This window comes from Aricia agestis, chromosome 8 (assembly GCF_905147365.1).
Source record: "Aricia agestis chromosome 8, ilAriAges1.1, whole genome shotgun sequence".
NCBI lineage: Eukaryota > Metazoa > Arthropoda > Insecta > Lepidoptera > Lycaenidae > Aricia > Aricia agestis.
The window spans coordinates 18419447-18447000 of NC_056413.1; the positions used below are offsets into that span (position 1 = coordinate 18419447).

The 27554-nt window shown below is 36.8% G+C and overlaps 1 protein-coding gene across 2 annotated transcripts in view; it reads left to right on the forward strand.

Moving 5' to 3' along the window:
* LOC121729282 (protein FAM102A) overlaps positions 1-27554 on the forward strand; it is a 74249-nt gene that overhangs the window by 18773 nt on the left and 27922 nt on the right. For both annotated transcript variants that reach the window (XM_042117745.1, XM_042117746.1), the window contains exon 2: positions 10164-10549. In XM_042117745.1, the coding sequence (XP_041973679.1) occupies positions 10404-10549 (146 nt within the window). In that variant the 5' untranslated portion in view covers positions 10164-10403. The remainder of the gene's footprint in view (positions 1-10163; positions 10550-27554) is intronic.

Below are 27554 nucleotides of genomic sequence, written 5' to 3' on the forward strand. Positions count from 1 at the left end.
TCATATTATACAATAAATGGTCTGTTCTACTCAATTTCAAACGCTATTACTCCGACGTGAATTGTGATCCAATATCAGATTATCAAATTCCATGCGACGCTATCTCCCACATCGAATATGTTCCAATACGATACTAGATCGATCCCTCTATCTAGACTCTAGAGCCAATATCGTCGACAACCTGCGTACCAAATTACTCCTTTATTGAGTTCGACCACAATTACCAAGAGACATGAAGATGTGTCCTATTTTAATAAATACTAGAAAAATTTTTGCTGCTTTTTGGAATTTTGATCTGGTCTTTGTACCAGGGCTTAATTGAAACACAAAGATTCTTTGATCAGTTTTGTGATACAGCGTTATTTTTTGCCAAAGCTACTTTACGCTATATTTGTTTTATCTAAATATGTATTCATTAAAGGGTATGTAACTCTGCGCTCAATTTTAAATGTAATATTTTAAAATATTATATATGTGATATTTGACAGAATTTATCCTGCCTGGCTGTGAGAACATACCAGATCATTTTCCGTTTTCCGCGACTTTCCCCCTGCGGTCAGCCGTCTGGTGATCAGTATGTGACTTTCGTCGCTCCGATTGCATTACCGTTTCCGTTCTATTAATAGCTGGGAACTAATTCCCATTAATCAAGAGTAATTGATTACGCTGTAGCATTACCTTTGGAAACTTTATGTTTTACTTCGTGTCCTTTAATACTACCTTGTACAGTCCAGTGTTCTGTTATGATTTTTAAACTATAATGAATAGGTATAATATGCATTATAGTTTTCTTTTTTTTTACAATTTATGTTACTTCTCTCGTTTTGCCCACGGCCGCGGCAGCTGTACTCATTAGGGATGGCCCGTATCGTCGTTACTCCACAACAAACACGTTTTTCTATTAACCTCTTTGTTCCATATAATAACTGCTGTGATGTCACAACTCACATGTCATCAATTATAAACCACTGCTGTACATGTGGTCGCGCGGTGACGCTGGAGCCTCACTGTTTTTATTGATGCCGTGTTCTGTTTCAGATGATCTCATTTTTTATTTAGTTTGAATTTCAGTGCTGGCCTAGATTTATTAGAGCCTCGGTCCGCGCTTCTAAAATTTTAATAATTTTATTTTAATCTCGTAAAATGGTGAATACTTAATCTAAAATGTCAAGCATTCTTTGTAATCCCAAATTATCATGGTGATAGTTATACGGTGAATTTCTATCTTTAACTGATAGACTCCTTATATAATATTATCTATTCATCTAATATTCTCATTTAATTATTTCCTTGTTTACGCTTTGTATGACCAGAAAACCACCGTAGAAGCAAGTTTCGTTTATAAAGACATATTTCTTTTATATTGGTCATACTTGATTAAATTAAGAAATGAATTGTCTGCGGTAGTAGTGGGCTTCACAGATAGAGCCGGAAACTAGTTCGGGAAGTTATTATTTTTAAATTGCTCCATATAAATTGTAAAGTTAAACAACTTGTATTTCCGCCAACGTTTCACGTGATTCTATTTCTAGAATTTATTGTGTGTGTCCTACTTTTGTAGGGATAATGTTGCGTTACCTCATACTTGTAATTACATGGGTAGTGGAGGAGTTATGCGTTTCTTCCGCTGTGCTCGATGCAGGAATTCGTGCTGCATGTTTCACTGTTGCTTTTGTTGTAAAAATAGTGGTCTAAATATAAAATACGGAAACATGCTTGCAAAGTAGCATTTTGGCGTGATCTGATGATGCGTATCGATATAAACTGGTGATGTCGACGCCAGCTGACGATACAAATCAATAGTGCAACTATAGCATGAAGCCGCATCATTGTTGCATTAAAGTTGATTTCAAAACTATATAAAAAGGTAAAGAATCATTAAATAAAATAAAAAAAAACGAACGAAACGAATATAATGAACGGTCTGTCTCATTTACCGCCATACACGCCAGATGCTCACGATAATGTTCCCCGGTGACCTCAATCGGCGGTATCGCTGATCACAGCTCTGCGGCACGATCTCCACGTGCAATAGGTGTTCTAATGGGTCGTCTAATCGTCAATATCTCGGCTGGTCGTTTCCGAGAACACTCGATCGCGTTTGCGTCACACTGCATCGTCCATTTCCGTAGTGTTGCGTGTCCCACATTTTTACGGCTTTCGAACTTTTGAAATCAATCGGGTTTTAGGCAACATGGGAGTTACAGAAGTATTCTATGCCCCACGATTGCTACACGATTTCAATTAATTTTAAGACGAAGAAGCACACGTGTGCATAAGCTCCTAAGTACCAGCACACCCTTATTACGGTTAATTATTGTGCCGTCTACAATCTACATAATAATATTATTTGGAAGGCTTAACTTCTTGGATATTTAATGATTTAAAACCAATTCTGAAAGTTAATTGGCAATTTGCTAAACGGCGTGGCTCGGTAAGTCGGTACCTTATTTGATTTTAATTTATTAACCTTTAAATGTCAACTCTGTGCTGTCGTTTTAGCAATTATAGCGATCAATTGAGATCTTAGAAACTATCGTTTCGACGTCAGAGTGTAGCGGCTAGCGGCTGAAACGAGTTTCACAATCTAGTGCAAATGATAAGAGGTAAGTATACGGATGTTTATCTACACTTTTCGTCATTGATACATTCTATGTCATGAGGCAGCAAAAATTAGATAAGCGCTATTTGTATTATTTTGTGTAAACTGATTACATTGCTTTCACAGACACACACATACAAGATTATATATTCATAGTGTAGAGCAGAGGTTCCCAAACTTATTTTATCTACAGCCTGTTTTTAACAGCTGTTTTTAAGAACAAATTATATTTTAGCGCCCCCCCTTGTTTCAATTTAAAATGCATCCTGATGAAACAAATCACCCCCCAAGCCTCTACACAACGCCCCCATCTTTTTTTCTGGGTCCCACACTGCTCCCCCTTCAGACCTTCAGTGCCCACAAGGGGGCGTTATCGCCCACTTTGGGAAAGGTTGGTGTAGAGAGTAGAGACGTTAAAAAATTCAGTTGCCTACATTCATTCGTGACAAATCGGTAACGTCGCTACTAGTTAATAAATAAGTGACCATAAAGTTTTATGTGTTCGTGGGACACGATCCGAATCTTAACTCCGGGGACTTCCCCTTATCAGTGGATTTAATGCTGTAATTTGAAATGATACTCATCTTATCGCCATGAAACACGATCTACATATTATTGGCTATGTTGATGCTATATTTAGTTATGATGAGGTTATTTTATGTTACAACTGATATGAGTGTGCTAACGATAAACTTCTATATTTTTTATTTTGCAATTATCCGTAACTTATGGAACGAATTCGCAAGTCTTAAAGTTAGGGACTACTTAAAGCATTACAAGTCAACCCATTTTCCTTTAACCCAGCGGTTGCTGCAGTTATTTTGGATTCCGTAATACTAAGCTGTATGCACCGGGCTTGCCAACTTAAACCCCCGATGAACTTCTCTACGCTTTTGAAAGGGCCACAGGTATTACGGTCAGACCCTGTATCTCTTCTTGTAAGATTAAAAATGGGACTCGAATGCCTCTCATAAGAATTAAGACAAATCATACCAGGAGGAACTATCAAAGCGTAGAATCTACTCAAGGCAGTTGCACAGGAGTTGAAACGTGTCGACCTCTGATTGGTCGATCTTCCGTCAGTCGAGCACGTCTTGGATTGCGTCACAGAGTCAATAAAGCTCAGGTGTTACATACTGCGTTGATAACGGAACGCATGATGATAGCTCTATCTATTGTTTTGTGTGTTTTGCTCAATTAATGTTTTCGCCAGATAAGGTAACATTGAAACGCAGAAGTGAATGCAGAGACTTAAGTGTAATATTGCTGTAATACTTGTATTTATATTCAATTATTGAGGTACTTACCTATAAACCTAAATTGAATGGTACCCGAAACTACTACGATTGGTATTCTAGACGTCCCCAGGTCGTGGTATTGATTTTTGTCAAAAATATTTTACTTTTCAGATGAAGAAGTTTTTCTTTAATTGCCTGTAATTGTTTAGCGACGTGGCCGTGTGGTAATGTGGGGAAGAGAACGTTTAAGTTGTTATTAGCAAAACTATTAACACCGATCCTATTATATAATATCATAGTAGCGTATTAATTAATTTTAATTTGAAATGCCCGCCAGCTAATTGTTAGAAAAGTGATGAGTTTAATTTGCACCGTATTACATAAGGCTGTGATTCAACTGCACATATTGCGATGAAAGTCGTGTTGTATCATATTATATCATCTGCTTTAACCTTATTAGTATTGCCAATGGTAGCTTTGACTCTGTAAAAGCATGATTTTGGGTACGAATTTATGCGAGATCTTGGGAAAAGTAATAGGTCTCATAGCCGCAAAATTGCACCATACCACTATTTAGTAATCTATGACTATACCTCGAACGTTGCGTTGATCGCTAGCCGTCTCGAGCGGGTAAGACTGTCTACGGTCCAAGCGACAATTGATATAAAAAAACTGGGAGGTTCCACGATCTTTTAGAATATCGATCTCCACAAACTGGTGCAATCTCTGGCAACAATGCGCGTCTTACGTCACCGGCTGGCGAATATTGTGAATAATGTCTCCTATTTGTTCCGCAGCTATTGAAAGTGGTGACACATCACAACTTATTACACTGCGACACAAACTTATTTGAATATGGACAGTATCAGAATCGTCGGTATTGTCATTTTTTGTGGTTTCTCAAAAGATGTCTATTTCTAAGTTAGTTTAAAAAAAATGCGGAATTTAAAACTTGACTTAGGAATTAGATGTTACAGAGGTAATTAATAGAATATACAGTATTCTGTTTTTATATCGAAGTATGGGATAGGTTTGAAAAAAAAAACAACATTGAACGTTTGGAATCACGTTTATTATTATTGGTATTGATATAGCTCATATAATTTTATATTTGCTTGGGAAAGATAGAAATACTTCGTGCTGCTGATTCCAAGACAGTTTTAGCATCTCACTCGGACACCTTCGGGCTAGTATTTTTGACGTGGGACGTTGCCTGTAAAAATCGGAGCGCTATTAAGCGGTCTTTATTTTTTCGTTTAGATCGTCTCATTTCATCCAAAAAGTCTGGCGTACACTGTACATCGTTTGTACGTTCATTTGAATAAGTATCAGTCGATTCCCCTTCGCGTGTTATTATCTGTTGCCATGGCGCCAATGGCACGATAACGGCTGACTCACCCCGTATCCTACACATTATTAACGTTTTATGCGAGGGTTCATATTTATTGACTGAAGAAATGATGTCAAGTCAAAAACTTTGGAAGCGAGCTGCGAAAGTTCTCGTTGGCAAAGTAAGATACATAGATGCGACTTTTCATTGATAAATGATAAGGAAGAGGAATACTCTCTATCAAATGTGGACTGTGGATGATTTTTAGTTTCAACGAGAAGTACGCAACCAAAAACATAACCCTCCTGGCAGTCGGGTAAAAAAGTGCCAAGATTGTACAGTATATTACAATAAGAACGAGACTTTGTAATACGTGCAATAACAATACACATGGAATTGTTTTGTACGCCATTTGCCTTCAGCGATCAAAAGATGGTTCTAAGTATAATAACTAATAAATAATAATCCAAATATTGACGCACATCGGTCAGCAACTCAGCAATCAGCGTGTATTTAGGAATGTGAGCCGTGCGCGCATCTCGCTTTTTTGCACGAGGTGGAACGCGTAGGCTCGTTGGCGGCCCGCCAGCTTATAAGAAGCATGTCTAACGTTTGTTTTATATCGTAGTAAACTAAATAAATTTTTGAATGGATGGGAGTAACTGTAAACATGAAAGAGTTATTTGTAGAGACAAATATTTTGTACGGTTAAAGTTGACAGAACAATATTTTCTTGCTTTGGGATTTTAGATTTATTTCTACCGGCAAGTCTATTTGATTACAGTTTTATTAGCTCAAAAGTACTAACCTAAACTAATAAAAATATTTGCACAGTGAAAAGCTACACAATTCTCCATGTTGTTGTCCAGCACATTGGAAAATATGTATTTATTCAGATAAAAGACCTTCAAAATGTATGAAAGTATGTAACCGTACATTGTGTAGTAAGAAGGTAATAAAAGCTGTTTCAACAGTAATGTTTGGCAAGCAGCACACCATACTAGTGGCATAGTCCACTCGGGATGCTGATGATAAGAGGTCGCGTGCGGCGCGATGGGGGGCACGCGAAGGCCGCTCTCGATGGATAATCGGCACAATTATAACAGATTTTCCTGTGCGCGGGCCGCGGGCAGCACGGCACACGGTGGCCTGGACCTGGTGCACCCGAAACGCGTAATTACATCCGCCGCCGCAGCCGCGCAGCCTCGCCGCTGACCCCTTCAGTTAATTAGATTGTACCGCTTTATTTGCTGCCCCTGCATGAGTATGTATTGGTACTTGTAGTAGTGTTCATTAGTACTACTGCACTAACAAAGGAATTGTTGCTAAGTAAGAATTATTGATCAGCTTAATTGCAGGAGCACCACAATTTTCATTTTTCGTCATTATAGAGAGCCGGTTTTTATCTCTCTTTATATTCACTACTTACTTCTTTTAATATTAAAATATGTTAAATAAGTATTCCTGTAATGAAATGTAAAGTCAAGCAATTTCGAAGATGTTCTTGTTATCCGCGAGTGGATGTTGGCTATTAGGTGTATGTACAATGTTTACCTGTACAAATCGCTTGCCGGTAACTCGCGGTTCCTGTTTTCATAATACTACTTTAATCACTACGTACCGTGTGGGCGGTGTGTAGCACCTACTTCGTCAACTTGCAGATCATCGTCATCATCGTGAAATTGTGCACTACTTTTCCAAGCTTTGTGTACTGGCTAAAGTTCTGGAACGAATTGTGTATAATCAACTTTATCCAGCTTTAAGTTCGCAACTCAGCCCACAACAGCACGGATTCATTAAGGGTAGATCAACAATATCAAACCTCATCTTATTTACTGATTTTGTATCTGAACGAATGGACAACCAAGAGCAAGTCGATGCTGTATACACTGATTACAGTAAAGCTTTTGACAGAATAGACCACCTTAAACTTTTATCAAAGTTAGCTAGAGCTGGTATAAAGGGTAACTTACTTCGATGGTTTACCTCATATATAAGCAATAGGTTACAGTCAGTTGTTGTTAATGGATACTCTTCAACATGGCACCAGATCTACTCTGAAGTCCCTCAAGGATCCCTGCTTGGGCCATTACTTTTTATCATCTTCATACAGGATATTGATAGCTGCTTTCGTAATTCAAATTTTTTATTGTTCGCGGATGACATGAAAATCTTCAAAGTTGTTAATAACCTTTCGGACCAAATGTTGCTTCAAGAGGACTTGTACAGACTAGACCGTTAGGTACTGTGCAGACAACTCTCTGGACCTAAATGTATCCAAATGTTGTTTTATTTCTTTTACACGCAAGCGTAACAAATTTCAGTCTAGCTATGAAATTAAAAACCAGCTACTACAACAGGTGACCAATGTTCGCGACTTGGGAGTTATATTAGATGATAAACTCCTATTCGACAAGCATATCCAAACTACTGTAAGCAAGGCCTCAAAAATGCTTGGATTTCTAATAAGGTCAACTAAAGATTTCTCTCGACTTAAATCAATTAAAGTTCTTTACTGTGCCCCAGTAAGGAGTAATTTAGAATACGCATCCCAGATATGGAACCCACAATACGAATATTATATAAATGAAATTGAAAAAGTGCAGAAAAAACTATTTAGATTTTTAAAATACAGATTTAAACTAAATACATACCAAAATTATAGCTATGACAACCTATGCAGCCACCTCCATCTGCTTCCACTTGCTCTTAGAAGAAATATCTGTGATGTTACCTACCTCATCAATATCGCCAATAGTTCCATTAACTGTCCCCCACTGCTGGCTAAATTAAACCTTAAAGTCCCCAACAATACGCATCCTCGCTACATTAACACCCTTCATGTCCCACTATCTCACACCAGATTCCGTGTTAACTCTTTCTTTCCCAGATCGTGTGCATCCCTCAATGAAATAACTAAAAACAATAACGATATAGACATCTTTTGCACCAGTGCTAGAAATACACGAAAACATCTAGCGAATATTTATTTCAAATCTTTCCCAAATTAATGTCACCTTAGTACCACCGCTGTAAATTTACATCTTGTTGTTCGCATAATCTGTAGATTAATGGGTAGCCTTAAGTGAGCATAATATTTCCTTTTCAAAATTGTAATTCATATGTGAAGACTTGTAATTGGTTCTAAATTGTAACTTCATCTTACTATTACTTAAGTTTAATGAACTGTAAGTCTTCCTAACAAATAAAATAAAATAAAAATAGTTGTCGACGTATTGCTAGAGATAAAGCCACAGTCTACTTCATTAGATTATTGCAAGTAGCCAGGTTTTGTTTCAAGTCAAGGGTAGAGTGGTGTGGACTTAAACGAGGTCATTGGGAGTATTTTATTATTATAATAATTTACTTAGGAAATCCTAAACGAGTACGGTCTACATATTTAAAATATTCACGAGTACTAATATCCGCCGCGTTGCGCCAATGCCAATGCTGAGACACTGAGATCAATATAAGTAACATAATGTAATTCAACGAATTCAACAATAGTAAATGACGACCTCTGTGGCTCAGTGGTGCGCGTTGGTAACTCAAGCCGGGGTCGCGGGTTCGAATCCCGCCGACGGAACAAAAAGTTTTCAATGTTCCCGGGTCTGGATGTGTATTAAATATGTGTATAATTTAATAAAAATCTCAAATATATGTATAGTATAAAAGTATTAAATATATTTCCGTTGTCTGGTACCTGTAACACAAGTCCTTTAGGTACTTAGCACGGGGCCAGACTGACGTGGTGTGAAGCGTCCATAGAAAAAAAAATGCTATTTTTTTTATCAATTTAAATTCGACGGCATAGAATGTGCCGTAAAATTTCAAAACAGATTATTATAGAAAGAAAATTATTATAGAAAGAAAGAATGCAATTGAAGAACTAAAAAGTTGCAAAAGGTGTTTGCGAGAGTTACGCCTCTAGTTAATTTGAAACCATGTAGAGACTAGAGCGGAAGTGATAATCTTTGGATTGTAGGTGTCTTATGTCTATATTCTATGCAGAATAAAATGCGAGAAGTCTCCGTTTAAAAAGGACTAAAGCTTGATCAAGTAGATAAAGTGTTGTTATAATTATTGGACTCGTTGCTCAATAAACCAACTTTTATAGCGGTCTTTACAACTCTTTGTGTCCAGACCAATACAATTGTCTTAAAACTGTTAATTGTTATGGTCGCTTGATTAGAGTAGATTATGGTTGAGATCATACCTTTTGTTCGCTGTACGTATTTCCTTACAACATCGTGTGTCGACTGCAGAACAATAAGGAATCATTGCTGGCTAATGTGCAAATAGTTTATTAACTTCACGCTTATCGTTTCTGGTTATATCTAGTCGTGGTGTGAACAATGTGAAGATATTATAATATACTGTATATACAGCCGACTATCTATCTACATTCTAGACCGCCAGAATTGGGTTCGCTTATTAGCGTGCACGTGGTTTCTGATAATTTGAGTTCTACAATAATAATTTATTACTTAACCAAATATCTTTCTCGCAGAGGAACAAAGTTTAAGACGAAGACTCAACACATACAAGGAGTTATTATTTGTCCGTTATCACTTATCACTTATTGTGTTATAAGTAGTTGTAGACTTAATTTAATATTGAAACGTAGATACTAATCAATCATTAATTATGTATCATTAAAAATGTTTCAACGTTGATAGAATTTTCGACATGCTCATTTTATTCCGTCAGCGTGTTGCCGCGGGGGCCGGGGAGCGCTGTTCAAGATATTATTAAGATGAATTATAGCGGTAATACCTCTCCTTTGTTTGGAGATTTCTATTTCCGAGACGAGGCAAATTAATTTTCTGCTCCGTCAAATTAATATTTCCCTCATGTTGAACGTTAGTAACGTAGAGGCGACATGGATCCAGATTCGGTATATGTTTGACAAATTGGAGTAGAGCTTTGAGATGCCATATTCGATTTCAAATCGTTTTATCTCAATTCACTAAAGCCGTTATTTTTGTTGCAGGTTCACGTCAGGCGACATGCGACTGACCGGCTGCAGGCGGCCCCGACGTAACATTAATGCCGAATCCACCCCCCTCGTTTATTTATCCACGTAGATAGTGACAAGTTCATTTGCAGTGCGTTGTGAAACACACATGTGAAGTGAAGTGCAGTGCGGTGGTGCCGGATATAACCGGTCGGGAGCAGCGAGCGCCGCGCGGATCCGCCGCGAACCGGATCCGGGCCCCATGTTGGTGACGTCATGGCGTTCATGACGAAAAAGAAGCGGTACAAGTTCGGCGTGCAATGCTGCCTCGAGGAGCTCACGGAGGTGCCCTTCGTGGCCGCCGTGCTCTTCGCCAAGGTGCGCCTGCTGGACGGCGGCAACTTCCAGGATCACTCTAGCAGGTAATACATGAATTTATAAGCAAAACATCACATACGACAAAAATATAGCTGTAGTCCGCGACTTCACCCGTGTCAAATTGAATGTACATGTAACATGTTATATGGATATAAGCGGGCTTACAAATATAATTTAAATAAATAAAGATATTTACGCGCATTTAGGCAATACATACAAATCATTTTATTTAACAAACTCTTGTATTTCTTAGTAGCCATTACTATTGAAAGTTATTGAAGTACGGTATTTAAAAAGATCCGGTAGACAACTAGACAATAAATCTTCCTAGGTGCGCCAACTTTCTTAACGTGACAATGACAAAGCTAACAAAAACGTCCCGTGTACGGTGCAAACTTTACAACGAGAGATGAGAGAAAAATAAAATAGCAGCACAAAAGCTTGTTGACCGAGAAAAACAAATATGTCGCGATAAATAGAGCTCCGAGTATGTTCACAAAGCGAGCGTCTCGTGGGGCAGAAGTGGGATCAGATTATTTCCAACAGACGATGCGAAACAAAGAAGATATTGAAAATAATATTAGGTTTCCGAGAAACGAGAACGTCGAAAAGCTAGTAGATATTCGACCGGCTCATTTCGAAGTTTCCGTGTTTCTAAACTGAACAATGCAAACAATAAGATGTTTCCAAACATTTTTCCATTAGCGTTATTGTTTTGCTTCAGAAGTCGTTCAAACGATTCGCTCTTTAAACATGGCCCCTAATTTTGCAAATAATGAACCAACGAAGGACCGCTCGAATTGTTGACTGCGTTTCCCCCGTGCGTTTTTCGCGTAACTTTCTGCCGCGCACTGTAAAACTCTGGAACGAACTGTCACCAGCAGTTTTTCCGGATCTATACGACCTGCAAACCTTCAAGAAGAGAGCGTATTCCCTCTTAAAAAGCCGGCAACGAACCTGCAGCTCTTCTGATGTTGCAAATGTCCATGGGCGACGGTAGTTGCTTACCATCAAGTGACCCGTTTGCTCGTTTGGCCCCTTATTTTATAAAAAAAGTTGTTGCTTCAAACGCCGTGCCGTGTTTGTGTATTCAAAAAGATTTGGATAAAGAATTGTACCCGAGGACATTGTCTGCCTCGGTAGGAACTAGGCACTAGCTCATTCCAGTAATCGTAAAGTTACATTAAACAGAGTTTCAGAACAAATCCGAAACAACGTTAGCTGTCGTGGTGTGTGAATTCATTAAAAGTGAAACCGTCTGCATCACGAACTCGCGTGCACCGGGTAATTACTATCAGCTCGCATCCGAGCTGCTGGCTGTATAGTGTATATCACCCGCGCGGTTCGCCGCCTGTCCACCCGTCGTACTGCTTCCATAAAAATAGATGATGTATTATGTATAATGTATAATATGATGTGCACATATTGCTTTAAATAGCAAAATTATTTAAAGTAGGTGCTCTATTCTGGTGAAGGTTTTACACGTACGTTCCAAAAACGGCATAGTAGAGCAATGTTTGAAAAGTTGGCTTTTTACTTTTAAATCTTTATGTTAGAGATCACTTTATATTTTGTAGTCATAATATATCTGCATGACTCCGCTTACTGTATTAACTGTAGCATTGTTTAATTCATCGAGATACAAGCCCCATACGCTCACCGGTGAACGAGACACAATAGAATATCTACTGTGTCTCGTATTTCCACGATCGACGGGTTAGTTTCAAACGGTTTTGGCTTTGTAATGGGTGTCCCAAAAGATTGACGTAACAGATTAACCTAATCCAGGTATCGGTCAAGCGTGTCGTTGTGTAACATCGCCGGCGCGCGGCGACCCGTCCGATTTGCCTAATTGAGATTTGAGAGTACTTAATCGCTTTCTAGTTCTCGTCGCTTGTCACGATTTACTTCGTTCTCACTCGTTATATTGTCTCTGTGACGTGCAATTTCTGTGATTGACACTGTTGGTGTCGTTATACCAATTAAATGTTCAGTTTTGCTGATGATATACCTAGCTGTCAGCTGATATTCTTACGTAGCACGACGTCGTTCTTCTCGTCTCAGGCCCGTTACTAGATCGAATCTGAAATGAATCTTAATACCAATAAATATTACAATTCACAACAGCACTCGAAACGTAACATTACCGACGATAACATTCTAAAAATATCTCTAAACGCAAACCTGTTTGCACATGGCGATGGACACGTAACCGGTTCACTTGTCTCCCCCCGGAGCACAGAATGCAAGAATGCAAGAAGACAGAAGGCGAGTGTTTTGTAGCTTCTCGAATCATCGGTGAGGCTGGATGGTTCCATAGAGTTCCCGTCTCCTATCGGAAATTTCGAGTAGATGAGCTGCTGTCTCTATGCGTTTGTATGATTAAGGACACGAAAACACCGTTACCGAGTCCAATGTCTTCAGTCTTCACTTATTTGGCGTTATTGAATTTATTATTTTGTCTGTCTTCTGTGCGCCTCATCTCAGCCGGCGGGCGGCCGGGCGCGTGACGAGGCATGTGAACACGCGGAACTCGACGGCAGGAAATGCAACTCGTTAACCAATGACAGGCGGATCTAGTTCGCTTCCACAAGCGATTGCAGCTGATTCCCTATCAATTCTGACACAAAGCATTTAGTTTATGAATTGTGATCCCCTTTCTGATTACATTCTGATAGAATTCAGGACAAATTATTGTTATCAGATTTTTTTTTGTAAGAATGACAGATTCTACAATGTAACTATAAAGTTTTTAATATTTTCATTTTGTTTCAAAAATCTGACTATCAGATAAATTTCTTTTATGATTCTCTGGCATTTTGTTGGAATTTAGGGCATATTTTTACGGTAACTAAGCGTGACCGTAAAGATATTCTTGATAAAATAACTACATTTTACGTAACAGGGCATTTTCAAAAAAACGTGTACCCTTGCAAAAATATGTCTATATTTTTTAAGGTCATTTATTTACCTTTATTTGAATGTCATATACAAGGAAAAATATTGAACTAATGGAATAAGTTAAAAAGAACGCTGAAAACGTTATATTATTCTGATATTATTGAAACAAAATCTAATTTTCGACGAATCAGATTCCGTTGTGCGACTAAATGTAAAATATAATTTAATACAAAAAAATACAGCAATAAATGGATTTCGTCGTTAATTTAATCTAATGAAATGCATATTTAATTGTTTATTAAAAAAAAATTTGATAATATCAAGGATCAACAAGAGTAGCAATTATTTTTAATCCATAGTGTGACTATGTGACCTATCCACTAGGTTATTTTTCATTTTTTTACATGAGTAAGTAATATTTAACATATATAAAGAAGTTTTTATAACACAAAAACCTTTATTTAAACATTTTTATTGTTGCACTACTTATAAAAGTAAAAAATTCTTTGATTTCATAGATTTAACTTCATTAATTAGAGGGATGAACATCTCATAATCATAAAGATGTGTTCACATGTCTACGAATTCCTAAGTTATTAATGACATCGGATTATATGCACGATCAAAGTGCCGAAATATCCATGCAAATATGCACGAAAAATGGTCGAAATATGCACAAAATATGCACAATCAAAAGTCACTTAATATTAAAATTTATTATTTTTTTGAAGACTTTTCCGGTAGTGACATTAATAAAAGCGCCAATTTTTATAATTTCATAAAATCCAGGATTTTTAATTTCTTGAAATAAAGACTTTTTATTTATTTATTATACGCCAATAATAATTTCCTACCAACATTTTCCTATTGCAATCTTAATGCCCATGGAAGTTAAACTACCGAAATATGCACTATCAACGAAAAATTGCCATAATATGCACTATCGCCTAAAAAGTGACATTATATGCATTTGCATATGCAAGTATGCAAATGCATATAATCTGATGTCTAGTTATTATAAATCTGCAAATATCAACGACACAAAATGATTTTCAACTTTACTGATAGGAAAGTAGTGGAAATAAAATCAAAATTATTAAAAAAAATAAAACTTTTAGGTACTTAAATTTTAAATAGTATATTTGTTATTGTTAAGTAAAGTCGACGCCTTTATAATTTGGCTGTAGCGATATCGATTTTTCTCAGCAATGACTAAAGCTAAGAAATTAAAGTTCATTGTCAGTATTTAATCAATCAATCAAAAGTCACTTAATATTAAAATTTATTATTATTTTTAAGACTTTTCCGGTAGTGACATTAATAAAAGCGCCAATTTTTATAATTTCATAAAATCAAAATTTTTAATTTCTTGAAATAAAGCCTTTTTAGTTTTTATTTATTTATTATACGCCAATAATAATTGTCTACCAACATTTTCCGATTGCCATCTTAATGCCCATAGAAGTTAAACTACCGAAATATGCAAAATTGCCAAAATATGCACTATCGCCTAAAAAGTGACATTATAATATGCATTTGCATATGCAAGTATGCAATACATATAATCCGATGTCTAGTTATTATAAATCTAAAAATATCAATGACACAAAATGATTTTCAACTTTACTGATAGAAAAGTAGTGGAAATAAAATCAAAATTATTTAAAAAAATAAAACTTTTAGGTACTTAAATTTCAAATATTTGTTATTGTTAAGTAAAGGCGACGCCTTGATAATTTGGCTGTAGCGATATCGATTTTTCAATGACTAAAGCTAAGAAATTAAAGTTCATTGTCAGTATTTATCATGTCTTTGTCTTTGATTTACCCATAGCATAACACTTTGTTTGGTCAACTTTTATAACACAGAATAATCAATCAAATAGACCTGTGTAAAAAAAAGGATTCCTATTTTTCCAACAGAGGAGAGTGATTTAAGCTTCCAAAAATGTACATGGATTGGTTCAAGCATACACTTTAATTTGCCCATAGCTTATATGAAATGTATTTATGGTTTTTAAATTACGCGACAAAACTATTTTGTCGCTTACGCCCTTTCCATTTTTTGCTGTTCCATTGCTTGTTTTCTGTGAGAGGCCGGGCCGGCCTTTCATAGAAAACTAGCAATCTAAAACATATCCAAAACGGTTTTTACTTTAACGCGGCGTCACCTTAACACATAAGTAATAAAAAATATATTTGTACGTTAATCGTACCAGTTTAAAAATCACCAATTTTCTTAATAAAATCTGTGAATAAAAAAATAATTTATTTAAAATGTGAACTAAGCCTTATGCTTTCCGCCTGTTGTGACTTGTCCGTTCCATTATATGTGACCATACGAAAAGTCACAAGTCGGAAGTCACGTAATATTACTTTCTTTTACTTTTAAAGTTTTTGTAAATAACCGATAATAGTTATCACAATTTCATTTTTTTACTAAATACTAAGCTAATTTTGCAACGTGTCAACAGTAAAAACAGTTGGAGAAAGTATAATATTGCTTACAAAATATGGTCACTTATCTGAACAAATAAACCGTTCCTGAAGAACCATCCAACCTGCGTCCGCGTCTTGTAGCAGATTTTTAACTACTAAATTCAAATTGAAGTTTCTCGATGTTCAATGAAATATAGTGCTATCATTTAGTGCCGAAAATATTTTTGTAGTATGTTTATAAAACTAAAAAAAACGGTCACTAAACCGAACATTCCGGCCGGGTTGTTTTTTCATGATTATAATTTTAATTAATTTGTAGTTAAATTATGTTAGATTTTTCAATAACAAGACATTCAATTGATACATTAAGTATTTAGGAATCTAACATTTGTTTTTTAAGTAACTTACTTTAAGAAAAAAAATAGTTATTAAAGATTTTGTTGCAACTTCTGGGAAGGGGACAGGTGAATTTAATAGGTTTCGGTACTTAAAAACCCTTATAAATCTCATACTAAATAAAATTTTATACAAACGTGAATGTATTTTAATAAAAGAAAACTTGTTTTGGCTCCTACATTAAAATTACAAAATGTTAGTATGTAATTTTTTACAAATAATCTGTAGCGAAGTCAAGGGACAAGGTAAAAACCAGGGGTACACATTTTTTTGAAAATGCCCAACAATGGTGCAAGTGAATCTACTAATCCAAATCGTAAGGCATGTAGAGCTGCAGAATGAAACTGCTGTAAAAATGTTCATTAATCTTCTATTAACTGCATATCGCGATATTATGATAAACCAATGTGTTTTCATGTTCTGTCTTCGTGCCCAACGTCTTTAGACTTCAGACGCCGGTTGTTTCTTCCCATGGAGCGATCGTGCTTGCTCGTTTGTCCAAATATTGTGGGATCATGTCGCTGTCATTACAAGCGGGGCCCGTCGAAATGGATCTTATTATCAGTAGAATACACTCACAAAGAGGATGGGAAGTGAGTAGTTAGAGACCCCTCCGGCGGAATGCGACGTCGTCCGGCGATGGCTGGTGTCGCGCTTACATCGAGAGAGGAATCGGCACATAATACAAAGCCTACATATATAATTTACGTAACACGTTCGTCGTTTTGTTAGCCTCGCGAAACTCGGGAATGGCTGAACCGATTTGGATAATTTTAGTCTTGTAATATTCGTAGAAGTCCAGGGAAGGTTTATATTTGGATGGAAGTGACCGTCATCTGGTAATTGATATTACGCGCGTTTTACTCGCCGCGTCTGATTCACTCGGCCACTTATTTTTGCACTTTGAACTAATTAGTAATTGCATTATTCTTCCATTTATTTTTATGTAATGTCGCGAACAATAGACATGCGAGCATCTTCAATGACGATGTTTGTGCTAATAGCTCTTGTTTTTATTCTGATTTTATCGCTGGCAGAATTTCATATTTGGGATGTAATCTTATTGTGCATCACGAGTTATTTTTAAACTGGGTCATTGCCATAAAGTGATATTAAAAACTTGATATATTTAATAGCATACAGTATGACCACGACGTCAATAGCTGTACCGTCGCTCGGTTGTATTGTTTTTGTAACATTGTCATTCAATTAATTTTATATTTTCATTTATTTTGTGCATTCGTTTATGTGGTAAAAGTTGGTAAATACATTTAATAATAACAGATGGTGGGATTTTTAAGGCGTTACCAATTTTAGTTTAAATATTATAGAATTCAAGTCTGTCGTTTTTTCATGAAGGATTGTAAGGAAACTTTTGCAAATTGGGTTTTGGCGTACGTATATTAACTGAAACATAATTTTTGAATACATTATTAAATACCTATAAATTATAATCTATTGTATGAAATTTCGTCAATGTCGGCTGTAGCTGTGACGCCATTAGCTGTGATTGACGACTGCAATCTGCTCCCTATTAGTCCGCCCCACTCTCCACTACTCAGCGATTGTTATCGTTGTTCGTTTCGTGAACTTAATTTGTGATTCATTTTCTTTATTGGATGATAGGTACGTTTGTACAAATTAAATGAGTGGGGAGGATACAAAAATATCTGATATGTTATGGAACATTTGGCACTCTAAAGAAATATCAGAAAAATACGTAAATAATATATTCCTCACTTCTGTAGTAAGTTTTCTAGACATTGTTTTGGGAAAGGAATGAAGAGGAACAAGTTAAAGTTAATATTTTTTCAAACGATTCTCATAACTGATTGGTTAGAGATGAAAGTAAATACTTTTTATCTGATGGGGAAGTGATTTGTCAGCAGTAGAACGGTAATAGTCCAAGGCAGTCAGTACCCGCACTGCGTACTCACTACTCTCAACTCTCAAGGTGATGGCGTGACGCCAAACACCATGAAAGACGTGCCTGTTTTTATTGGGATTTGGATCACATTCCACGTTCCTGGTCTACTTTCCACTTCAAATAATGTATTTTTGTAGCATTGATGTTGGCCATTGGTTGTTGCTAGCAAGGGTTTTCGGGAATTGCGAATTTAGCCGAACTAAGGTTTGTTTATTTCGGCTCAAGTGGAAACGCAGCCCTAGTGTAAACCAAACGCAGCAAACACTCGAGTCCTGTCTCTGTGTAGGGCCTGATAACCTAATGGCCCGGTTGATTAAGTGCATTTTTAGGGTTCCGTACCGAAAGGGTAATAACGGGACCCTATTACTGAGACTTCGATGTCTGTCCGTCTGTCCGTCTGTCCGTCTGTCCGTCCGTCCGTCCGTCTGTCCGTCTGTCCGTCTGTCCGTCTGTCCGTCTGTCCGTCTGTCCGTCTGTCCGTCTGTCCGTCTGTCCGTCCGTCCGTCCGTCCGTCCGTCCGTCCGTCCGTCCGTCCGTCCGTCCGTCCTTCCGTCCGTTCGTCTGTCTCCAGGCTGTATCTCAAGAACCCATAGACATAATATATACCTAAAGACCAACAAAGAGTGCGAGAGAGAAGAAAATCCTTTATGGAATTATAACAAGATGAAAAGAGAGAGGCAGTCTAATGAAAATTGTAACAACTTTTATTTGACAGGTCGTCAAAAGTCGTCAATCGTTTTTATGCCCTTTCGGTATTTGTAATTTATTATTTAAATCGTATGTTACTTTCAACAAATACTATTATATATAACAATAATAACTTGTGCTGTGAGTGATTGCAGTGCAAATCATAGGAATAATCCTGAAAAATATACATTTCACCCGTAATTAATCTTCATGTCCTAATTGCTACGATGTGTTTATTTTTGCTATATTCTGGTCTTTAGTTCTCTATTTCAAATAAAATATTGTGAATCCTCCCTTTTACTTTCATATTTTGCGTAACTAAAGGTACTATTGTTCCTATATTACACAAATTTTGAAGAAAAATTTTTCATCAAAATTTCTTACATATACGCTAGTGCTTGAATCAAATTTATCGATATGCTTATCGATATTTTACAATAACATAAATCTAAAATAAAAATCATTTACCTTTATATTTATCACCTTAAGCCCGGCCGCACATTATACGAAATTTCTGATCAGAAAAATTCGGACGCCCGGCGGAACGCACTCTGTTCATACATTTTGTTGTAGACCCATCATACTAAAAAAATTTCTGACGTGTCAAAATGTATGAGCGGGGCGGGGCGTCCGAATTTTAGTGATCACAAATTCGGATAATGTGCGGCCGGACTAAAAGGACATATTATCTTATTTTAACTAATAGTATATTATAATATAGCTAATATAATATAACTACTATAATATAGAGTGACTCTAAAACTAGAGGAAGGTTTATATTTATATATCATAATCATTTGTTTTACAGATCTCCTCAAGATCCTCTAATAAGAGGAAAATGGCTGAAATTAATTGGGCGTGTTGGTTGGAATCCCAAGAAAAATTCAACAATATGTAGCAAACATTTCATTGAAAATTTTTAAAGAAAAATTAGAATAAATACTATTTTGGTTAAAGGAGCTATCCCAACTGTATTTGTGCCAGTAAGTTTGACATACTATTGCACTTGTTACTGAAGCAATTATTAAAAATAAGCAATTATAAGCAATTAATGCTTTTTAGTTTATTTAAGATTATGCTTATATGAACTAAAAAGTATTAAATAATCCTTATTCTGTACTCAATCTTCATAATTTTGAAGTCGGTACCAGTCCTAAGTATATAAGTTGCTGTTATACCTATTCTGTCAGAGAACTGGCGATTAGGTTAGCTGGTACCGATTGCAAAATAATGAAGATTGAGAACAGAATTATACTGAGTACAGAATAAGAATTATTTAATACTTTTTAGTTCATTTAAGTATAATATTACTATTGTCATTGCCTTGGAAGTTCTTTGACTACTTTTTTAAATTTATTAATCGAAAGATTTTGAACGTTTTCTGGGACCATATGTTCCCATTTGAATATCAAGGAGTCACTTCGATTTCTCATTGTTTCCATCACCAGACCACCACTTTTGTGAACATGATACCTACTCGGAATAATACAATGTACAGCAAAAGAAAAAATTTGAAAATCGGTTCATAAACGGCGGATTAATCGTTGAACATACATAAAAATATATCCACAGGCGAACGTCTAGACTCCTCCTGTTTGGAAGTCGGTTCAAAATAATTGTAATAAAATATTATGATATTTTATAATATGTATTTAATTTAAGAATAAAATATAATATACTATGTGTGTTGTTTACTTTCAACGTTTACTTTCAATGTAAGGACTGATTTACCAGATAGATTTTACCTGAGTAATAAATAAGTAACTTTATAATGTGTTAAGTGTAAATTATTTACCCCTATAAGAACCTCATGTCATAACATATCCGACGATTGAAAAATCATTCCAAAAGAAAATGTGTATCTACTTTTCAATCGTCACCTTTTTTGCCAATTAAAATTTATGATACCTAATTTGAAATACAAATCTATCAAAGTTGCATATTATTTATTTCTTATAGAAACTCAGGTAAAATAACTCGAACGGACTAAACTATCGATAGCAAAATACTATACTATCGATAGTAAAATATACATCACTAGCACACGCACACATTGACAGATCAAAAATGGTCACGCATTTTCGAGTTGTCAGGTGGTCTTTACGACAGTATATATTATGTCTATGCAAGAACCGCTATAGCCAGACTTCTGAAATTTTCACAGATTGTGTATATCTGTTGCAGCTGCAGTTGTTGTTATGACAACAAATACAAAAAACAAAATAAAATTATCTTTCGTTTTTTGTCATTTCGTTTGAAGACCTTAAGCCTTGCTAAACGGTATTTAGTAAGTCTGAGATTTTAGTATCATCAATATCTTACTTTTTAATTAATTAATATTTACTCTTGAATGTTTTAAAATTAATGTGTGCTATAATACCGATCGCAGTCTCGCTATCATAGCACGTAATTGTGGCTAGTAAACATATTTATATAATAATTAGTCACTGGATCAACGTCTGTCGGCTCTAATGGAGTGGGTGAACGTCCGCGAGCCGCGTGTTATCGCTAACTACTACAATGTCGTTGCCGATCAATGAGCATTTCAGATCAACGGAAAAACTTACAGATTACTCTTAAAAAAATAAAATGCTCTTAACAATTTTTAGTGGCCGAAAAGGAAGATCTTCCGACCGAGGGGATAGCATGCACAGTCAGGCCGAAACTCACTGACGTCATTTCAGACGTTGTATATTATGTTATCTTGATTCTTGCCATTTTACGAAACTTCGATAGCGCGATGCAGGATTGTGAGGCTATTGTAGGTTCAGCCATATATGTAACTAGAGCCATACGAGGTTCGTTGCCAGCATGATCCAAGGGAAAAGAATTAAATAACAAGGCATCAAGAGCATAATATAATATCAATGTAACATATTCTAATATAGTTTGGAAATATCTACGGCTCTTTTTATATCAAATTCTTCTACTCTAATTGAGACAAAAGAGCCAATAAAAAGTGTTCCAGCCATCTGACACGGTTTCCATGCTGCTTTCACGCCCTGAGCCAGTAATTGGAGACAGCTCGCTGGCCTGTAATGGTGGCTCTATGTCGATACCTTTCTACTGTAGCTCTACCATGAGTTTAAAGCTATAGTATTTCTCGATACTCGATACCGAGTACCGCAAATTTTTAGTATGGCAAATTTTACAGCGCCTCTAGTGGTTACTTGCGGAACTAAAATCACCATACTAAATATTTACGTAGTCGGTATCGAGTATCGATAAATACTATAGCTTTATACTCATGGTAGAGCTACTGGTGTTCGTTTTCTTGTAACGCTTCATGTTCTTGTGGTCTAAGACCTAGATAGAAACGTAGACCTAGATATTATATAATAGAGATTCAGTTCTTGTAGGGGTATTATATTATCAGTGTTGCCAGAAAACCCAAAAACAGCATCTATTGGAGAAACAGTAGAAAACAGTAGAACGAAAATTCCACAAATCATCTTTTATTGTTTAGGATCCACAATACCTTTTTATTGTATTTACCCAATATCTATAGTAAAAACTTAGGAACTGAATATAAAAATATAGCAAAAACCATGGTCGCCTACAACAATATTTAATTTTTATGTGTACTCGTATAATTTCTGACAAATTTTATTCTTCTTGAAATTATACTTATTTTGTTTCACTTCTTCATGTGGTTTTCCGTGACTTTAATTGAATTGCATTTGGCTTCTTACTGTATAATGGAAATAATCTAATGTCGTCTTTATTTACGAGTTACGAGTTACGACCAATAGAAACAAAAGTACATTTTAGGGATAAAACAGAAAACGGGAACCTCAAGGACAAAACAGAATATCTACCGTTAAATCTCACAAGCAAAGTTATTTGAACAAATAATGAAACATTATAGTTTGTGCATTCTAAGATGATATTATGGGTGACAGTTTTCATGTTCCTTGCTACGGGTTTTTTTTACAAGAAAACAAAAAAAATCAAAATGTAATAAATTATATTCCATCTACAAAAACAAATGTTTCCTATAACTGTAAATGAACAAAAAAGATGCTAAATGCTAACTTATTAATAAAAATTATAAATATTAACTGTGAAATACGAGTATAAAATTATTGTTACGAAAACATTTGAGAAATGTCATATGCATGAAACGGAACTTATGTCAATAGAGATTGACTCTGTTGAATCGAAATCAAATCGATAAAAAAGGGAGGCCATCTTAAGTCGCCGGCACCACTGAAATGTCAGTACGAAATGGATAATTTCGATTGCAATTCCTTTACGAATTCGATATTTTTAAACTATCGATTAATTTTTGTTAGGTAACTTCCCTACTATTGTCAGTTATAATGTGTCACGCATATCATCATAAAACACACAAACTATAATAGCAATATTGTCTTCAACTCATGCATCTGAGCTTAAGAGGTAGAATGCTGATGGTATCTAAGCCGGCTCGAGTCGAGCTGCGCGCATCGGATTTGCACGCGATTGTTTTCGTATCACCCCACCGTGCATCGCAGTGAACACTATTACCGTAATATAAGTAAGAAGCGGACGCGTGAAAGTGAATCTTATTATAAATCTACTATGTTAATTGATGTTGCTGTCCAGACTGTTGGCGTACGAGTAACGACGTCACACTCTATGCACACTGCGATATAGTTTGTTTTCATCGTCCATCCTAGCCCCTTTGACTTCGTGTTTCCTTATTATCATTTGGCGTGCATTCTTTACGTTTACATTCTTTTATGTACTTTTCTTGGAGAGCTATCAGATAGTTCTGTTAACTTGTCCATTGTTTAATTCTAATTGTGTTTATTTTCATACCGAGCTACCGCTGGATCTCGCCAACTGAATAGTGGTGACCAGCCGACGGTAGCTCGTAGCGTGACGTGACATATTTGTGGTATCGACAGTCGCGTGCGCATTCACTTCCTCGCGAGTCGCGGCGGACGCTCTAGAAGGTTCATAGTTTTTGCTCCATTGGAAATTTCATTGCAATGTCTACGAATTCCTCCCCATGTCGGCAGGAATTCTGATTCGAAGATTAGCTTTGTTTGTTTGAGATTTAGCCTGTGTACTAGATTATTCATCAGATCTTAAATTATACGATGTACAAACGCTTGCTATTTCCTGTTTTGCAATAACATGCTCGCACACTCTGCTTCTGTCTGCGGAAACTAAGTGTTCAACTTAGCCAAATGTACGATTAAACAGTCTGCAAAGTGTGTGGCTTGCTCGTACAGAGTGTTCCCACGGTGTTTCTCCAGTGCTCCCATTCCGCCGGGCTGGGTATCGTCACATGTGGCATCCGATAGGCCAGCTGCTACTGACGGTCCAGTTGCGTCGCTCGTTCCCTGACCGCTAGAGGTAAAATATTATAAACTTTACCCTGACCGAAAGAGCAACCTGTCTGTAGTTTTGTTTTTCAACCGAGGGCTATTTATATGCGTCAGTAAGCCTGGGTCTGGTCTTTAAAGGTCAACGTTGTGATCTTTTTTTTCCTTTCGCTATGCGCGTTTTTTAGTTCCATTGACGTTAATTCCTTCGATCTTTTTTTATTTAAGTCCTTATCTTATTGCAATTTTCTTTGGTAGTGATTTACTATTTCAATAATGTCTAAGGAACAAGGATATATTGCTCAGATTGTTTGGAAGAGCTGTACCAAGCGAGGCGGAAACGGTAGAACGCTTGCGAAAAGTCTCTCAACACGTACGCGGCGTGGGTAATCGCCAATCGGTAAACAGCCGCGCTGTCGTCGCCGCGATTTCGCGCCCACATCACGGTTCAGTGTTTACTCTACACGTCACCATCTGTTTTGTTTACTATAGTCTATGCTTTGTTTACATTTTTCAACACCCCTGGCTGGCATACGTCAAATTTGCAAATAATAGCTTTCAGCAGTAGTCGATACGGCTAAAGATAGACCGAACTACGTGACACGACTCGACACTTCCATAGAACTGACGTTTAACAAATCTGACGTTCTAAAAAGAGCAGTGTCACGTGGTTTCGTTTCGCTTAGTGCGGTCTTACCTTAACTGTAGTGTAACTACGTCCAGATTCTTATGTCTCGAATCTCGTTTCTATTGCAGGCTGTCTAATGCCTTACTCACTTGCACACATGAAAAAGTAAAACAGCCTGCGTTGGCAGGGTTTTTCGATATACGAGAATCGGGGCCCATTCCTCGTTGTAGAGCCCCGTAGCTGAGCTAATTGGTCGCACAATAAACTACGCCGGCTTTACGACGTCCAGTTAAACCCTCGACCACACGCTGTAAAATTGTTTCATGTCGCTTTTCTGGCTTAGGTTAAAAAATGATTGCAGAATAATTGTTAAAAACTGCCTGTTATGTAACCCTAAGGTTTTGTAAAATTTTCATCCGAATCGTTTCCAAAATTTGATTGTATTGTAGAGGCATTCTAGAGTGGTTTATTTCTATAAAGTATTATTTCTTGTAGGTATATTTTCTATAAAGTTCATACTATACGATACATACCTAATACCTACTAGAGCAGCTAGCTGCTAGAGCTCACGGTTGTTGTTTGTTGTTCACGTACTTCATAAACTATTTAGTCTGAAGAGTGAAAAATTATCCCGCTACAAGCAGTTTCCGTTGGATGAGCTTGAGCAGTCTAAAAATACTTTGAGTTTTTATAAATCACTTACCGCTTTTAGCAGATCAAAGAAAAGTCAAACCGTAAGGTGTACATCGTAGGGTTGGTGCTCCATCGTTGTTTGTGTAAAATCACTTACGGGCACAGTCAGAGAGATTTAATGATTACTTAACTTTAATTTCATGACGATATTGGTGTAATTATCATGCATTTTCTGTCAGTCTTTTTATTAAATTAAGTAACGTTAAAAGTGTCTCTGAAAAGACCATTACAGAATTGACGCTACAGTATCAAGTAAATAATCTAAAGATTATGTTTTCTAGATCCATATCATCAGATTAACCTTGACCAAGTGAATGAACCTCAAATGCAAAGAAATAAAAAGTCACCTTGTGCAAGAAACCGTAGCAGTTGTCGCTACGCGGTGATACAATTTCGCCGCGCGCCGTCCTCTGATGTAGGACTAATAAATTCAATTGAATGGTTGTTCTTCACTCATTGCCAAGGAATGTTATCGAGAAGCTCGCCAGTTTTGCTATGAACCTTGTTAGAAAATTCGAGTATCGATTCGTATAATTTTACTCGATAATTCCTTAGTGGACAGCCCTAGCCTAATTCGGAGACATCGCGTGCTCATTTCGTTTTCCTTTTTTTCTCGTAAACATCCGCTCGATCGTGGTTGTAAATTCGAAATCTTTTCGGTGAACACATAAATCGAATGTCGAATGGCGCGTCTAATAGTACCGATAGATAGGTAGATGAAAGGATTTAATGGAGAGAAAACTGCGAGTGATAAATACGGAGTCGTAGGTACGAGTATGTCCACTTTCCGAAAAGTATTTCTATTTAATCTAATTTGTGGCGTGACTGGTTTAAATATCTGTTGCATATTTGGTTACATATATGATGCTGGTGATTTAGTGCCTGACACTGCTGCGATCATGATTCATGACATTTGCATGATAATAATTAATAACTTTTTCAAGACGTTTCGACTTGCTCAGCGAGTTATCGCTGGTGACTTTGATCAATGCTGAGCACGTGGCGAGTCACGCCGTCTCAGTCGGAACTAACCGCGCGCGCGGTGTTGTATTACTATACAATTACTTGTCACACCTACCGTGTTTTATACAACCGATAAAGTGCGACTTGCAGCGAAACTAATTTAGGCTGGTATAAATAGTCAGTACTTAAGATGCGACCCGGTCTCAAGACACGGTTCGGCTCTGTGATTGGTCCAAATTTTGACAGCCCACCAATCACAGAGCCTGAACCGTGTCTTGAGACCGAGATGCATCTTGAGTACTGACTATTTATACCAGCCTTAGAGCAGCGACATCGGATTAACCGATACAGTCGGTTAATTCCACGCTAAGGAAGCCTTCGGGGAAGTAGAACTCGTCTGATCTCGTGAATTTCGAGATAAACTAATAAAGAAACTAATGGGGACCAGGACAACGGAGCTAGGATTCCGCCGATTAAATGCTCCGAGAACCGGTCGAGAAACGCATTGTCGGGTAGAGTTTGTCCTGCGGCGTTCCCGGTATTGCGCACTTGATACTTTTGCGAAAAACTTTTCAATAGCTCTCGATAGCCGAGCGAAATAAATGGAGTTAGATTTCCCCGAGTGGAACTAGGAAGCAAACGCCAGAACGTAAATTGGATTCACATCGCCCCAATAAAAAGTAATAATATGCTGTAGATTCAGTAATAATATGCTAATGGTGGGTGGTGTCTGCTGATATGAAGTAAGATTCGAGTGATTTGCATAAGCCGGCCATTTGTAGACAAGCGGGCCGGGTTCGTAGTCTGTAATAATATGTATTGTGTATTTCAGCAGGGTGTAGGGCTAAAACGGCCCTGACATCGGCATAACAATACCAGAAGCTACTGGGAGACCTTACATAAAATAATATATATCTCTCTAGCAGAGTCAAGATTAGAGTCACTTCTGGTAATCGTTTTGCAGATAATATGGATTATGGATCTCGTTAAAGACTAACTTTAACATTGTCTATAGGTTGGTTACACGTGTTATATTATGTTTTAGTGTAAATGGAGAACGATCGTGTATACTTCCATTATTTTAGGAAATGTTTATATACG